This window comes from Podarcis tiliguerta (assembly GCF_965153285.1).
Source record: "Podarcis tiliguerta genome assembly, chromosome: 1".
Classification (NCBI taxonomy): Eukaryota; Metazoa; Chordata; class Lepidosauria; order Squamata; family Lacertidae; genus Podarcis; species Podarcis tiliguerta.
Window position 1 is genome coordinate 55,418,992 of NC_139534.1, and position 14,358 is coordinate 55,433,349.

At 42.3% G+C, this 14,358-nt stretch overlaps 2 protein-coding genes across 3 annotated transcripts; both read right to left on the reverse strand.

Annotated features, from left to right (window-relative positions):
• Nucleotides 1–95: 95 nt before the first annotated feature.
• LOC310670123 (olfactory receptor 10Q1-like) lies at nt 96–1,256 on the reverse strand (the record flags this gene model as incomplete). The annotated part of the gene is made up of 1 exon (XM_083424799.1): nt 96–1,256. One exon carries the CDS (start codon nt 1,254–1,256, stop codon nt 294–296), a length of 963 nt encoding a protein of 320 aa, XP_083280925.1. The 3' UTR covers nt 96–293.
• A 5,135-nt stretch (nt 1,257–6,391) lies between these two features.
• LOC310678292 (olfactory receptor 10Q1-like) lies at nt 6,392–11,329 on the reverse strand. Of its 2 annotated transcripts, none has more exons than XM_083442069.1 (2): nt 11,124–11,329; nt 6,392–7,711 (listed from the first exon to the last, which is right to left on the reverse strand). In XM_083442069.1, the coding sequence occupies exon 2, from the start codon at nt 7,698–7,700 to the stop codon at nt 6,741–6,743; it is 960 nt and encodes a 319-aa protein (XP_083298195.1). In that variant the 5' UTR covers nt 7,701–7,711; nt 11,124–11,329; the 3' UTR covers nt 6,392–6,740. The 2 variants fall into 2 exon arrangements, with proteins under 2 accessions (XP_083298195.1, XP_083298196.1); XM_083442070.1 differs by lacking the exon at nt 11,124–11,329 and adding an exon at nt 8,011–8,053.
• Between the last annotated feature and the right edge of the window lie 3,029 nt (nt 11,330–14,358).

The following is a 14,358-nucleotide window of genomic DNA, read 5'->3' on the forward strand; positions in this document are numbered from 1 at the left end:
GTGCTTCGCAAGACGAAAAAATTCACAAGACAAAAAAACTCGCAGAACGAATTAATTTCGTCTTGCGAGGCACCACTGTATATTTATCCTGTAAATCTTGCTGTACACCGCCAAATATTGTGTGTGCTGGTCAAAGCTATGACCTGAGGATCAGGGATAACATTAGGTCTACAAACATACCCACATGTCAATAATAGCAATCCCACTGGCCTCTGGTAAAGTCCCAGTTCTAAAAACATTTGTTCTCAGTGTGGCTCCTCTCTTGAATCAGGCACCCATGGCAAGGACCCTGCTTACCCCACCCTAGTTCCAGCTCTGGTCCTAATCACCTTCTTTAGAGCCTGCTTGACATCCTTGTTCCTCAGGCTGTAGATGAGGGGGTTTAGCAGTGGAGTGACAAAAGTGTATATGAGAGCAAGATGGCGGTCGTCATCCTCTGACGAATCTGTCTTGGGACGCAGGTAGACAAGGCTGCAGCACCCATATTGTATGATCACCACTGTCAAGTGGGAGGAGCAGGTGGAGAAGGCCTGTTGCCGCCCAGTTGTTGAGCGGATCCGCAAGATGGCAGTCACAATGTAGATGTAGGAGATGCATATTATAATAAAGGGAATAGTCAGGACTGTGACAGCAACACTGTACAGCACAGTCTGGTGGACACGGGTGTCGGCACATGCCAGGCGCAACACAGGTGGCACGTCACACAGGAAATGGTTGATTTCGGGCTGGTGGCCACAGAAAGGCAAGGTGAAGATCAGCACTGTCAGCTCCAATGAAACCACAATACCAAGCATTAGTGAGCCAACCACGAGCCATGTGCATACCTGCCAGGTCATGATGAGGCTGTAGCGAAGTGGGTGGCAAATGGCAACGTAACGGTCATATGCCATGACGGCCAACATGAAACAGTCTGTGCCCCCTAGTGCCAGAAAAAAGAACATCTGTATGCCGCAGCTTGCAAATGGGATTGGTCTGTGGGCATCTAAGATGCTGGACAGCAGTTGAGGCACTGATACAGTGGTGTAACAGATCTCCAGAAAAGAGAGGTTGCCCAGAAAGAAATACATGGGGACGCGTAGGGAATGATCTGTGCAGGCCACCCAGATGATGGAGACATTGCCAAAGAGGATGATGAGGTAGAGCAGAAGGAAGAATGTGAAGAGGAGAGCCTGGATCTCAGGAATGGTGGAGAATGCCCGGAAGATAAACTCATAGGCAATGGATTGGTTTCTCTGTTTTGCTAGTGCCAAGGACATCTCATCAGTCACTGTACAAAAGAAACAGTGGGTTAAACATCAATATGTTGTTCTCAGTTATTTCACTGGAATGTGTGGTACTCAAATTCTTGGCATGATTATCAACCTCAGATGTTTCACTCCTTTCTCCATACATCTATGTTACACTGTATTGTAAATGTGGCAATCACCACAAATGTAGGGTGTTTGAAGGACAATATCCTCCCATATGAACCTGCCCGGGCTCTAAGATCTTTGGGAGAGGCCTTCTTCCAGTCCCGTCACCCTCACAGACATGCTTGGTGAGGAGAAGAGAGAAGACCTTTTTTGGTGGCAGCTCCCAGACTTTGGAACTCCCTTCCTAGAGAACTTAAACGGGCTCCCTCCTTGTTCTCCTTCCATCTGCAGGTGAAGAATATTCAATTCCAACACGTTTTGGGGAAATGGTTGTTTTTAAGGAAAGGGCTTTTAATAGTGTGGTGCTGTTGTTGTTTTTACTATCTGTGTTTTAACAATTTGTTCTTATACCGTTTTTATAGGATTATAGTTGAATTTCTTTCTAACTATTATACTTTATATGTACACCTTGAGTTCTAGGGAAAAGGCAGGTAATGATAAAAGTAACAACAACAACAACAACAACAATATAGAAGTGCCACTGCATGAATATGAAATAGATGCTTTGTAATTATTAGTATTATTTTAAACGTCATGTGATTAATCTGTGTTTCCCCCTCACAGCATACTTAATGCTTAAGTCTTTATAATCACCACTTATTTCAGGAATACAGAACTTGTAGTTCTCCAGATATTCCCGGACTACAACTCCCATCATCCCTGATTGTTGGCCATGCTGGCTGCGGTTGATGGAAACTGGGGTACAACAACCTATGGAAAGCCACAGGTTCCTTATCCCTGCCTTATTTTATGTTAAATAATTTTATTCATATTATATTTTTTTCAATTTGTAGCCAAAACCATTATGCATTAAGCATTCTTCCTTGTGAAGAAGAAAAAGAAAGCAAATGGCATAGAAAGGAAGAAAGAAAGAACATGACATGTGATTGGGGAGAGAGACAAAATAGCAAAAAAAAAAAAAAAAAACCTCTATAGTACTGTGAATAAATTAAGAGGGAAAATATCATCATTTACCTCAGGGCTGCCCAACCTCTCAGGCCAAGAGGGCTGCAACACAGAACCCATGGGCCACACACTGAATTTAATTTCCATAGTATACGGTAAATTAAAGTGTTCTCAATTTGAAACCATACTGGACCCTGCTTTGCTTAGCAAATATCCTGGCAGTTTTATTGCTGCACCACTAGGAGGGGTTGTATTTCCCTTTTATGTAAGTTTAATCATTAAGATAGTTTGCCAGGTTTGCCCTAACCAGTCGGTTATGGCAGGGGGATTTTTATTTTTCCATTTTTGTATAATACACTGAATTGCTGTTGTTAGCGGTGTAGTAATCACCTGCCAACCCTACTTTGTTTTATAAGCAGGAATTGAGACCCTAAAGCTGAATGTAATAATATAGTCAATAATGTAGTAGAGTTACATCAAGACCTCTGTTCATGTTGCATTTCCTTTCATCTTCTTCCTATCTTGATAACTAATTTGTGCACAGGTCCCACCCACTGCCAACCAAACTCAGGTCAATAGACATCTCAACACACCCAGTATCGACCAGGACCCCAGCTCCTGGTGGCATCACTGAAGTGGCCAGCCTTCCTTTTTCATGAATGAGCAGCATTACCCAGTCCTGGCAGCAACCCATTGCATTGGTCCCACTACGCAAGCCCACAAGTGAGAACCACAGGGAGAAATCAGGGCAGCCAGCAATCTCCCCTTAGTCTCACAAGTGAATAGTTTTGCTCGGTGTTTTCTCATAGTCAGACGATTTCCCCAGGAGCATGAGCTGTTCATTTTATATAGGCATCCTGCTACTCCTGCAGTATCTGGGCTAAAAAAAAGTAATTTGCAAAAAATGTGGGGGGTTTTGGTGGGGGGACGAGTGTGATACAACTGTGATTGGTCTAGAATGTTTTAATGTATAAGGATTCTGAAAATAACTGGTAAATATTTCTGGGGTAAATAAATTGAGAACTACAAAGAATAGCATCTGGCAACCCCGGAGGTAATAAACAAGCAATACACATGATAAGGAGGATGGCCAGGAGGACAGTGGGCATTATCACCTTAATGTGAGATCTGTTTCCTGACTCTAAGATTAACATCCTACATCAGAGAAACTTGCCCACTGTCTTTGATGACCCAGGATGCCTGCCTCTCTAAGTGTGTACGTGATTCGTGAAGAGCAAGGAGAAATGGGCAGCAGAGGCAAAAGGGCATTAAAAGGGCATGGATGTAGAATCTTATGGGATTTAATCAGAAATTATTGTCAATATATCAAACCCAGTCAACACAATGCTTTCATCGTGGACACGATGGCTTGATGTATATTCTATAATTCCTCATGGTAATCCCATCTGACCCCTACAGCCAGATGTGTAGCTCCACAACATTGCAGGAAGAGAACGTTGTGCTTTTAAAAAAGTGACAAAAGCAGTTTTGTGGTACTCTGAAGAGTAACAAAGGTATCATGACTAAGCTTCCATGGAGTACAGACCACTTCATCAGAGACATCCCATGTTATCCCGAGTCCACGAAACTTAGGATAAATTTATTATTCTTTAAGGTGCCGAAAAACTCTTTGTCCCCCCCCCCCCGCCCCATGATGTACCAACACAGTTCTGAACAAGAGGGAGGTTCCTCATTTCTCAACTGCAGCTTCTATTTCCCAATCCTCAGAGCTTTGGAGGCTGCATAGTCCATCTCTCCTGTAGTGAGAACCAGATGGGATGGTGGGCTCAAAACTGGGTTCAAACCCTTGCTCAGCCATGAATCTGACTTTGAGACCAGCATGGAAAGAACCTGTCTGTTACTGACTGTAACATAATCTCTTCTTACCTGGTTAGGTTTCTTCAGACTCACATAACCACAGTCAAAAGTCGGATGTGGTGCACCTGCTTGCAATCTCCTTTCTTGGGATTTTGGTACCAAACAGGAATGAGTTAAGTGCAGTCCCATTAATATTAGTGTGTGGGAGGGACAGTATTATTCTTGCCCCACTCAGCTTTGTCCACTTTTAAATCCAGAATAGCAATGGTACTTAGCATGAGTCTGATTTGTGTGCTAGGGTGGGAAGAGGTGTTTAAACCTTCTCCCTTCACTGAAATTACAGTGGAATCAAAGCAGCACCCTCTTTCATGTCCTGCCATTATCTAATTCTCAAGTCAATTAGGGTACTATTTATTTTTCTCTGAAAGAAATGAGTTATCCCCAGTAGGGTTGCCTGATATTTTTTGTTCATTGTTTTAGGAGAACATCAGCCTCCACTTCAGAATCCTACAGTTGGAAGTATATTAAACAAACAAATCAACTCCCGAAGGCCAATAACATATGATAAGCTCATTACAACCTTTCTGTCCCAACTTTCCCACAATGGAGGTAATAGCTAATTGTCGCAAACTTTGGACAGATCTCAGGCAAGGTATTCCATAATTAATGGAACAGTTATTTCTCTTTTTAATTTTTTTATTTCATAAAATGTATACATATCATAGAAAATCTCAAAGCTCAAAAAGAATAAAAGAATAAGATTGTTGATAAAAACAGATAAAACACCTTGAGCTTGGCCCGGGAGCAAATTGGTGAAGATTTCAGAGCACAAGCATTCTTTGCTGACAAGGTCTCACTCTGAAATGAAAGGCTGCAAATGCTGTGACCTTTCCTCAAAGGGGAGCTATTCCACCTCCATTATCATTTTGGTCACCCATTTCAGAACATTTTCCAACTCTACAATATTATTTGAGGTGAAGTGACCAGAAATGTACAGAGCATTCTCAATCTCAATGCTGTATAATGGTCATTATGATCGTGGCAATTTTAATTTCAATTCCTTTCCAAATGACCCTTTGCACTGAATTTGCTCATCTTATTTATTGTGTAAGAACAGCTGGGAGCGGTCATTATCTATCTATCATCTATCTATCTATCTATCTATCTATCTATCTATCTATCTATCTATAATTTTTATTAAATTTTCTGTTTTAAAATTTAGAATACTCATTTTGAGGCATTTGATCAAGGCCTGTATCTTAAAATAAGCTTAAAAATATATTTGCAAAATGCTTGTATGTTTCATGCCAGGCAGAAACCAGCTGGCTGAGTACTTTGGCAGTTGTTTATGCTCTTGAACAGGGCCCCTCATTGATTTATAGCAGTACCGCAAAGTTGTAAAAGGAGCAAAAGCTGGGAGCAAAGGTCATACAATCAAGAATACAATCAAGCTGCAAAAACACTAATTAAGAGCTGGTAAATAGTTTACCATGTGCTTCCCATCAGCCACATTTTCCTAAGGTTAAAGGGCAAGAGCTAATAGGAACAGCAGCTGGCTGGGAAAGGGGGGTGTAAAATGAAGAGGTTTTTCTCTTTACTGAGTTTCTCAGGCAAAGGCCTTTCTGCTAAAAATCTATCTATGTTATGCACGAAATATATTGGCTTTAATGTAATTATGCAAAGGATTTAGAAAGTAAGAAATGTTAGATTCTTATGTTAGATTCTTATTTCATTGATGGTGTGTGAGAAGGTGAACCCAAGATCTCTGTTACCATGAGCCATCTTTTTTAGCCATCTGTTTTGGAGTGAAGGGGCAATAGAGCAATAGGGCAAAAAGGGCAAAAGGTGATCTGGTAATTAAGGTGCCTTGTTGAGGCAAATGTAAGATATATGACTACTTGTCTGTCATTTATGGATAGAAGGAAATACAGCTCTTTGTCTTCCATAAAAGGTAATAGGAAATGGGTATATCTTTTATGATTGGTTCTAGCAGACAGCCAATAGGAATTTCAACCAGGCTCATTGGACAGAGGCAGCCAAAGGAGGAGTAAGGGGGCTGGGCTGAGGAAATATAAGTGCTGGCCACCAGGGCTGGGGTGTGCAGAGCTTTGGTAACCATATAAAACTGTGCCTATCATTTATTTGTCTGACAAATAAATTATTATTTTAATTTCTCTATTGCTGCGTTGAATATTTCATTCCAGCTAAGTGTTAACCACAAGCAGGGTGCTACAATTTAAACTTCCCTTCTTCTCTTTCCATTGCTCATTTTGCATATCATAAATCCCTACATATTTTACACAAACTAAACCATTCAGTATTCCATTATTACACCCATCAAAACTTATTTACACTGTTGAATTTATCTCATTGCTGCCAATGTTTTCAAGTGTACACTCTAAATGTATATTCTTCTTGTTCTCTTATTCTATAGGTTAAGTCCACAAGCTGCACATATTCCATTAGCTTAAGTTGCCATTCTTCTTTAGTTGGGACCTCGCTCGTTTTCCCTTTGTTGCATAACCTCATTCTGCCTCCTGTTTCTTAGACATGGTAGATGGTTCTATGGAATGTTTGGTACTGGATTTCCCATATGAAGAGGAATCAGACCTGAGAGTCATTAGTTCCCACCATGGCCTTCTTTAGAGCCTGCTTGACATCCTTGTTCCTCAGGCTGTAGATGAGAGGGTTCAGCAGTGGAGTGACAAAAGTGTATATGAGAGCAAGATGGCGGTCGTCATCCTCTGATGAATCTGTCTTGGGACGCAGGTAGACAAGGCTGCAGCACCCATATTGTATGATCACCACTGTCAAGTGGGAGGAGCAGGTGGAGAAGGCCTGTTGCCGCCCAGTCGTTGAGCGGATCCGCAAGATGGCAGTCACAATGTAGATGTAGGAGATGCATATTAGAATGAAGGGAATAGTTAGGACCATGACACCAACACTGTACAGCACAGTCTGGTGGACACGGGTGTCGGCACATGCCAGGCGCAACACAGGTGGCACGTCACACAGGAAATGGTTGATTTCGGGCTGGTGGCCACAGAAAGGCAAGGTGAAGATCAACACAGTCAGCTCCAATGACAACACAAGTGCAAGGATCAGTGAGCCAACCACGAGCCATGTGCATACCTGCCAGGTCATGATGAGGCTGTAGCGAAGTGGGTAGCAAATGGCAACATAACGGTCATATGCCATGACAGCCAGCAGGAAACAGTCTGTGCTGCCAAGTGCTACAAAGAAGAACATCTGTATGCCACAGCTTGCAAATGGGATTGGTCTGTGGGTATCTAAAATGCTAGACAGCAGTTGAGGCACTGTTACAGTGGTGTAACAGATCTCCAGAAAAGAGAGGTTGCCCAGGAAGAAATACATGGGGACGCGTAGGGAATGATCTGTGCAGGCCACCCAGATGATGGAGACATTGCCGAAGAGGATGGTGAGGTAGAGCAGAAGGAAGAATGTGAAGAGGAGAGCCTGGATCTCAGGAATGGTGGAGAATGCCCGGAAGATAAACTCATAGGCAATGGATTGGTTGCTCTGGTTTGCAAGTGCCAAGTACATCTCATCAGATACTGTACAAAAGAAACAGTGGGTTAAACGTCAATGCATAATTCATAGTTCTCTCACTGGAGCATGTGCGATTCAAATACCTGCAATCTTGATTATTAGCCTCAGACTTTTCACTCCCATGCATCTAATTTACCATGTAAATATTGTGGTCGCCATGAATACAGACCGAATTGGTTTTAGATCCCATACAATACCACCCATGCAAATGTCAGTGAATCATTATGAAATATTACTAATAATTATAAAATATTTATTGAAAAACAGCATGCAAGTTTCTAATCTGTTCAAAAGCTTTACTTACAGAATTTAACTCCAAACAGCTTAAAACAAATAAAGTTACATTCACCTAGTAGAATAATTTCCCAGCATAAGGCATAATATATTGTATTCAGAGCTAAAATCAAAACCCAGTCTCTTTTCCACTGCAGCCTCTTTTAGCCTCAGGCTTTGTGCTCGACACAGAGATTAACATGTCCATTCTCTTCCGCAGCCTTGAACAAAAAACACACACCCAACGTGGTTGCCTTGCAGATTAGCATATGCATAGACCTGTAATACTATCTCTTTCATGTGACTGTGAGCTAAAACCTTGTGAATGAGCTACAAAGATACAGTCCCATTAATGATTAATCCGGTAAGCTCTTTTCAATGGAAATTTCCAGTCATGTCACTCCATATACAATACTGGTACGTTATATATTTATTTCCCATTTCAATATACATTAAACAATTAGATAAAGGTAAAAAGCTAAAGGTAAAGGACCCCTGGACATTAAAGTCCAGTCAAAGGCGACTATGTGGTGTGGCGCTCATCTTGCTTTCAGGCCAAGGGAGTCGGCGTTTGTCCACAGACAGCTTTCCGGGTCATGTGGCCAGCATGACTAAACCGCTTCTGGAGCAACAGGACACAGTGGTGGAAGCCAGAGTGCACGGAAACGCCGTTTACTTTCCCGTCACAGCAGGACCTATTTATTTACTTGCACTGGTGTGCTTTTGAAATGCAAGGTTGGCAGAAGCTGGAACAGAGCAACGGGAGCTCACCCCATTGTGGGGATTCGAATCGCCAACCTTCTGACTGGCAAGCCCAAGAGGCTCAGTGGTTTAGACTACAGCGCCACCCGCGTCCCCTTAAACAATTATACTTAACAAGCTGTGCATGCCTCACTGCCTGTCCTGTGCCACATAAAATAGCCTGTTGGCCTCAGGTGCAGTGACAGACACTGTTCCTTTGCTGGTGTTGAATTAAGATTTGGCTGTCGGTCCAGCATAATTGATATTGGTGGGGTTGGGGGAGAGCAGCTAGGCCAGGGAGAGTGACTGGAAACGGAAAAGTGGTGAACGTGAAAGGGCAACCTACACTTTGCCCCTAAGTAAATAGGTGATTGGCCACTGTGGGAAGCAGGATGATGAATTATCCCTTTGGTCCAATCCAGCAGGGCTCGTCCCCCTCATTGTTGCTGCTTTTTAAAGAGTATCTCTCACTGCTGGTCTGCCCTAAATGTTTCAGTTGTGAAAATATTGGGTCCCCTGTTTTCATAAAGTTGAAGATGGAACGAAAGAGGAATTGCTGCTCATGTACATATACACTTATCCAGCTTTTACCTCAGGCAGGCAGGTTTCAAAAACTTGCCAAGTCTGTTTGACCAGATTCAACAATGGCACAAAGGAAATGAGTGGACACTGAGAACTGAAAGCCTCTCTCAAAGCACTTCCGATCTTCAGATCTTCACTCACTGTCAGGTATAAGGGTGGGAGATACACACTCGGCCTGAGTGTGCAGAGTGGTAAAATATTACACTGCTGTTTATCTTTTTTACTTTAATAAATCAGTTAGATGTGTGCTCACAGACACAAGAGGAAGAGGCTCCAGTTTCAACAGCTAGGGCAAAATGGATAAAACATAGATTAAAGGAGAGTCGGCATTTGTGGAAGAGGCACCTAAAGAAATCTTTTGCCCATTCTGGCTTGTTTTGGTTGTAAAACTAACAAGTGCTGTTGTGTTTTTAAAAAGGCTCTTCTGGCATAAGTTTTTGTGGAGAATGGCCCACTGCATCAGATGCATCAAGTGTTTTCCTGAGTCCAAGATAGCCTATGCCATTAAAAATGCTTTATTCTTAATGGTACCACAAGATTCCCTGCAGTTTTTCCTGCAACACACTGACAGCTGCCCCCTCGAGACATTGTTTTGCTAAGTTTCTCTTCTGTTGACTGCAGTTCCTTCATCCATTTGGCCAGAGCTTTTAGAGGCTGCATATTTCACCTCTTCAGTAGTGAGAGTCAGTGCAGTGTAGGGGACTGGAGAGTAAATATAGGGCTTATATGCACACTTACCTTTCCTCCACTCTTTCCAGGTACAGTCCATGATTTAAACTCTGTGTCTGAGCAACCCCCCCCCTTTCTTTTGCTTTGGATTTACCCTGTAAAAAGCCATTCTTTAAAGCTCGATCGGAGCAAATATCAATCTGCAGAAAATGCAAATTGAGTTTGCTCCAATTCAGCTTTAAAGAGTGGGTTTTTGTGGGGAAGAAAGACCCCCCAAATGCTCAGAAACTGAGGGTTATATTGCAGACCTCTGCTTGGAAAAAGTGGGGCAAAAGGTAAGTGTGGATAATCCCTTAGACCTGGGTTCAAATCGCCACCAGGCCATGAAGGTTACTAGATGACATTGGGAGAGGGAGGAGGTATATTATCTCTTCGGAGGAATCGTGGAATAAACATAAATAAATAAAATTAATGCACTTTAAGCAGGGACAAGATGAATCCAGATGCAGCTCTCCACCCACAGAACATAAAGGATTTCCACAAGATTGTTGTGAGAGTAATATGGAGAGGGAGAGAGAACCTTGCATGCTGATAAAATGTTATTAATAAATATGTAGTACTTCACTGAGGTCTGCAGCACTAATGCAAAGCTGCATTAGCAAGCATCCTCAACTGCATTACAACCCCACCCCAGCCCAGCTTTTCAGTCCACAGGAACAATCAGTGAGTATCAGCATAGTGAGAGAGAGGACCATTGTGTGCAAAAACACTTGCCTTTCTGGTTGCAGGAAAAAGTCCATTTGGCCCAACATTCAGTTTCCAACAGTAACCAACCAGATACCTTGGAGAGCTCACAAGCAGGGCATGAAGATAATGGATAGCCTTTTATCCCCAGCACCCTCCCTATCCATTGCACAATTGAATAAATGATTTTTCATGAGTATTCTGTCAAGCAGGGATGGAGAGTAGCTTGTGGCTCTTTAGATATTGTTGACTGCGTGCTGGTTGGGGCTGAGGGAAGTTGAAGTCTAACAATATCTGGAGGGTCACTGGCTCCCATCCCTTTGGCAAAGGATAAGAAGTGGATTAGGCATTATTTGATTGATTGCATGTAACCCGTAGTAAATTATGCCTGCAAGGGGCTCTTCTTACCTTGCTAAGTGTCTTCAGACTCACAGGATGACAGTCAAAAGTGAGTGCTCCTTCTGGCGATCTCCTTTTGCTGAGATATTGGTTCCTCAAAAGGAAGGCGAGTATCAGCAAGCAGGTGATATGTCCAGCGTTATTTTCACCCCACTCAACTCTGTCACCATTTCTTATGCAGTATAGCAGTGGATCTTTGGGTATTCTGGTTTATTTGCTAGGGTGGGAAGATATACAGAGACCTTCTCCCACCACTGAAATATCAACAGAATCAAAGCAACATCAACCATCCATGCATTGCCACCACCTAATCCTCCAGACAGGGTATCACTTAGCTTTTTTCCAGAAGAAGCGAATTATCCCCAGTAGAGTTGTCAGATATCTGTTGGTTTTTGTTTAGAGGGAACATCACCCTCTCCTTCAGAATTTCTCTGTTACAAATATATTTATCAAACAAACCCCAAAGGTCAATGAACTTATGATAAACTCATTACAGTCTTCCTGTCCCAAACAGTACCTATCCACTATAGAGGCAATATCTAACTGTCACAAACTTTGGACTGATCCCAGCCAAGGTATTCAATGACTAATTGACCAGTTTTTTGTAGTAGACCTAATGCTTGTAAACTTCCTAGCTGACAATGACACCATCTTGAATATTTTCTAGCGTGCTCTATCCCCCAACAATATATAGATAGCAGGAAATTTGGGAAGCTAAAAACTACATTATCGTTGCACTTTCCCCATAGTCATGCCACAAAAAGTGCATCTTATAGATTCAACACAATACATATAAGGAATCAACATCTGGAAGTGGAGTGGGAATAGGGATGGAGATAATGGTATCACCGTAAAAGAATGATAACAAAGAACTACATTTCCCAGCCATCTGTTGACCACTAGAGGTTGCCTATAAATAGTAAGAAATTTCCTCAGTATATGTTCCTGTGCTGTTCCATTGGTATTATAACATCAGATCCACAAGATACATTTAAAGCACAACGAACTCACATTTAAATCCCCTCACAGAGCTATAATTTCCAGCACACTCTGCAAATTACAGTTCCCATGATTCTTTGGGGGAAGTCAAGTGATTTAAATGTGTGTTGGATGTACTTTAAATGTATGGTGTGGATTGGTCTATAGTTTCAAGGTGGAAATAAAAGGAGTAAACCTTGCATGAAGCCACACTATCTTTAGGCACAGGTGAAAATGAATTTAACAGTCAGAGGGAAATAAACAACTAAGATTTCTAAACCTGCAACCACCAACCAGAATCTGCATAGCTTTTATCCTTCTTTTGCAAACTGTGAGTTTTTCTGAGTGGAAAAACGTTAAAAGAAAGATAGGGGAAAGCCATGGGAAAGAGCAATGCTCAACAACACAGCACTATATTAAGTGCTCTGTGAAACCTGCATTTTGATTCCACTTCCAGCATGGGCATAGCTCAGGCATAGACAAACTCGGCCATCCAGATGTTTTGGGTCTACGACTCCCACCATCCCTAGCTAACAGGATGAGTGGTCAGGAATGATGGGAGTTGTGGTCCCAAAACATCTGGAGGGCTGAGTTTGCCTATGCCTGGCGTAGCTCAACAACTTTTCTGGATCCCCTAAAAAAAGCCCCCGCCCCTAACAAAATCCTGGCTATGTCCATGACTTCCAGCACCAAAGGACTCTGCTGTTGAAGTAACCCCAATTCCATTGCACCAGTTTCTTGGAGCATTGGTGAACCACATCCCACTGCGTGGAATGTACCTCCCAACAAGAAATGGAAGATCATCCACCCAAGAGATTCCAGAAAAATTTATGGGGCTTTGATAATGCTTTTGTCAAAGGTTAGAAAGGTTCCATGTTTGAAGGCAGGCAGGAGATACTGTATATTTTCCTTGATTTTTTATGTATCTTTCTACATAAAAATAATTGCATTTGTCTTTTGTACTAATCTGTCCACCACTTTGGGGACTTTGGGGTCAAAAAGTGGTATATTAAATAAAACAAATGATGAGGAGGATATAAATCTAAGGAAATAAATAAAATTCATTTAAAGAGGAGATGTTTTCAGGATAGTCTGCAAGCTGAGCATACTCCTCAAATAATAATAATTTTAAAAAAAACTGGCCCTGCTGATAGGAACAGAACTTTCTCTGAAATTGCTTAATATTGCATTTCCTTGCTGCAAGCACTGCTGTGGTTATGTGACATCTATCACACAATTTCCCTGTCTGCAGCTGAAAGGACGGGGTGGGTATCCACATACCATTGCAATAGCAATATCAGATCAGAGACATATGTGAGAGATCTTTCCACCTTCCACACGTTCTATCCACTGGGGTGAATTTGTATATACAGTTGCTTGTTTTCTTTTTACTGCATTTAACAAAACAAGGAAGGGCTCATTTAGCTGATAGGAAAGCAATGCAAGAGATCTTCCCCAGCCATATTTTATTGCTGATTGCATTTTTCAAAGGAAGCTGAGGGAGATGAGTCACCACAAACCACAGCCAGTATCTTATTCATAGCCCAGCACTTGTTTCCGATAGTGCCTGCTACATCTCACAAGAGGAACCACCAGTTATGATGCTTCTATTTCCCTCGAGTAGCAGCAGAGCTTTCCTACTGTTTGAGATCCTTTAATCCACTTAGTCAAGGTAGCCCCCATAGCAGTCTTAGGGTCAGCCCTCATATGGTCTTCTTAACCTTGTAGTTGTATCAATTTACAACAGCCTCAGGGGTTGTCAGGTACCGTGCTGAGGAGGGCTGCACTGAGGAGGAATGGTGGGAGCCACCCCTGCTCCTGCTCCTGAATCTTTCCAGAAGCAGGAGGACAGTATAGATTTGGAACAGTGGTTTGCAGAGGGACATAGTTCAGAAGGCAGAAGCTGGGAAATACTGGAACAACTAGGAGAAGAAACACTGGAAGAGAGAGGGTTAACGGATTCATGGTCTCTGGACAGCATTCTTCTGCTCAGCCCAAGGTCAAGAAGAGCTCAGGAAGTCTCAGAACAGAAAGCATACAGGGTACAAGCTCAGATTACAAGACGTAGGAGTGATGTAGATTAATAGAGACGTAAGGAGATTGGATCCTTAATTGGGAGCGCCCACCATGTCTAGGAGATGTGTTCTTTGTTCTCCCACTGTCATTATTAAAGTTCCTAACTGTTAAGACGTTGCTTTCTTTGATCTTCTTATCTACTGCCACAGGAGGAGAAAGTCAATTCCCTGAAGCCTCACAGGGCTGGATT